We start from the raw sequence: 1,567 nt of genomic DNA, 5'->3' as shown, positions 1-1,567 counted from the left end.
ACACACACACACACACACACACACACACACACACACACACACACACAGAGACACACAGAGACACACACACACACACACACATTTAAACAACATGATGAATGAATAAACTGAAGTTGACTTGAAATAATTTTTTCATCCAAAAACAGAAAGAACTACAAAATCTTCTCCTCAATCTTCATGAGTAACTCTTTAAATAAATGAATAAATGAATCAGAGATGTTGATGGACAAATATCCTCTTCTGATTATTAACATTAAACTGTTTTTGTTATTGTACTATATATAACTTCATATGTTGATATTTATGCACGTCCTGCTGTTCACTCATCAGACCAGCAGGAGGCAGCAGAGCATCACAAATAGATATTACAATATAAGAGTTTACCACTACTGACTCCTACTTTACTGTCTGCTTTATGATTTTATTCATTCATTTATCTTCATATCTGTGTTGTATTGAATCTATTTTAAAGCTCTTTGGTCAATGTTTGTTGTTTCTTAATGTGCTTCATGAATAAATAATTATTTTAAAAGAGACATGACAGTTTAACACCTTGTAGAAACAGAGCAGCAGCAGCAGAGGATCATGGGAGTTCAGGTGTGTTTGAGGTCTCACCTTCTCCTTTGATCTCATGAGGGAATCCAATCACAGCTGTTTCTGGAACAGCTGGATGTTCATCCTGTAAAACAAATAACAGCCCTGATAAATATATGTTAAATTAAATTAAATTATAATATATTATAATTTAAATTAAATTAAATTATAATATATTATAATTTAAATTAAATTAAATTAATATTAGTTATTATTCACAAAGAGGAAAATCTCCTCATCTCATCAGCTCATTTTATCTCAATAAATATAATTTCATCTCAATTAATGTAATATTCATTTATTTTATCAGATTTTATCTCAAATAAATCATTTCATCTGAATTTATCTAATTTAATATAAATGTATCAATTTGACTCATTTAATCATAACTAATTTCAATTCATCAAATTTATTCTTATTTTATTTCAATGTATTTAATTAAATCTCAATTGATCTCACATTTCATTGCTCTGTTTGTTTGTTTATTGTTTTCTTTGTTTTCTTGATTTGTTAACAAATGAGATCTAATTGAATCTAAATGTCACAATTCAATAGACATGTTTTTTATGATCAGTGTATATTTAGAGAACCCGTCTCACCAGAGCGTCCTCGATCTCCGCCGTCCCGAGTCGGTGGCCGCTGACGTTGATGACATCATCCATCCGCCCGGTGATCTGGTAGTAACCGTCCTCTGAGCGGTACGCTCCGTCCCCGGTGAAATAAAACCCTGACGGAGACGAAGACACCAGCTCACAGACAGATCATAATCATAGAGATGTGTGTGAAATAACTGACCTGGGTACAGTTTGAAATACGCATCGATGAACCTCTGGTGGTCTCCATAGATACTGCGAGCCATGCCGGGCCACGATTGGCCGATACACAGAGCTCCTCCCACTCCATCACCGGACAGAAGTTCACCCTGAAAACACCGGCAGATAGTACTGACAAAGTACACACTAACCAGACAAGT

The 1,567-nt window shown here is 34.3% G+C and overlaps 1 protein-coding gene across 1 annotated transcript in view; it reads right to left on the bottom strand.

The window, feature by feature from the left end:
• The window catches only part of LOC116377048 (acetyl-coenzyme A synthetase 2-like, mitochondrial), a 2,510-nt gene extending 981 nt beyond the window's left edge, over positions 1 to 1,529 (bottom strand). Inside the window, exons 1-3 of the mRNA XM_031838581.1 lie at positions 1,390 to 1,529; positions 1,194 to 1,321; positions 616 to 679 (exon numbers count right to left, since the gene is read on the bottom strand). Of these exons, the coding sequence (XP_031694441.1) occupies positions 616 to 679; positions 1,194 to 1,321; positions 1,390 to 1,453 (256 nt within the window). The 5' untranslated portion in view covers positions 1,454 to 1,529. The remainder of the gene's footprint in view (positions 1 to 615; positions 680 to 1,193; positions 1,322 to 1,389) is intronic.
• Between the last annotated feature and the right edge of the window lie 38 nt (positions 1,530 to 1,567).

This window comes from Anarrhichthys ocellatus, unplaced genomic scaffold (genome assembly GCF_004355925.1).
Source record: "Anarrhichthys ocellatus isolate YVR2014 unplaced genomic scaffold, GSC_Weel_1.0 scaffold837, whole genome shotgun sequence".
Lineage (NCBI taxonomy): Eukaryota > Metazoa > Chordata > Actinopteri > Perciformes > Anarhichadidae > Anarrhichthys > Anarrhichthys ocellatus.
Note: the sequence above shows the minus strand (reverse complement) of the source record. Positions and strands in the feature narration are given on the sequence as shown.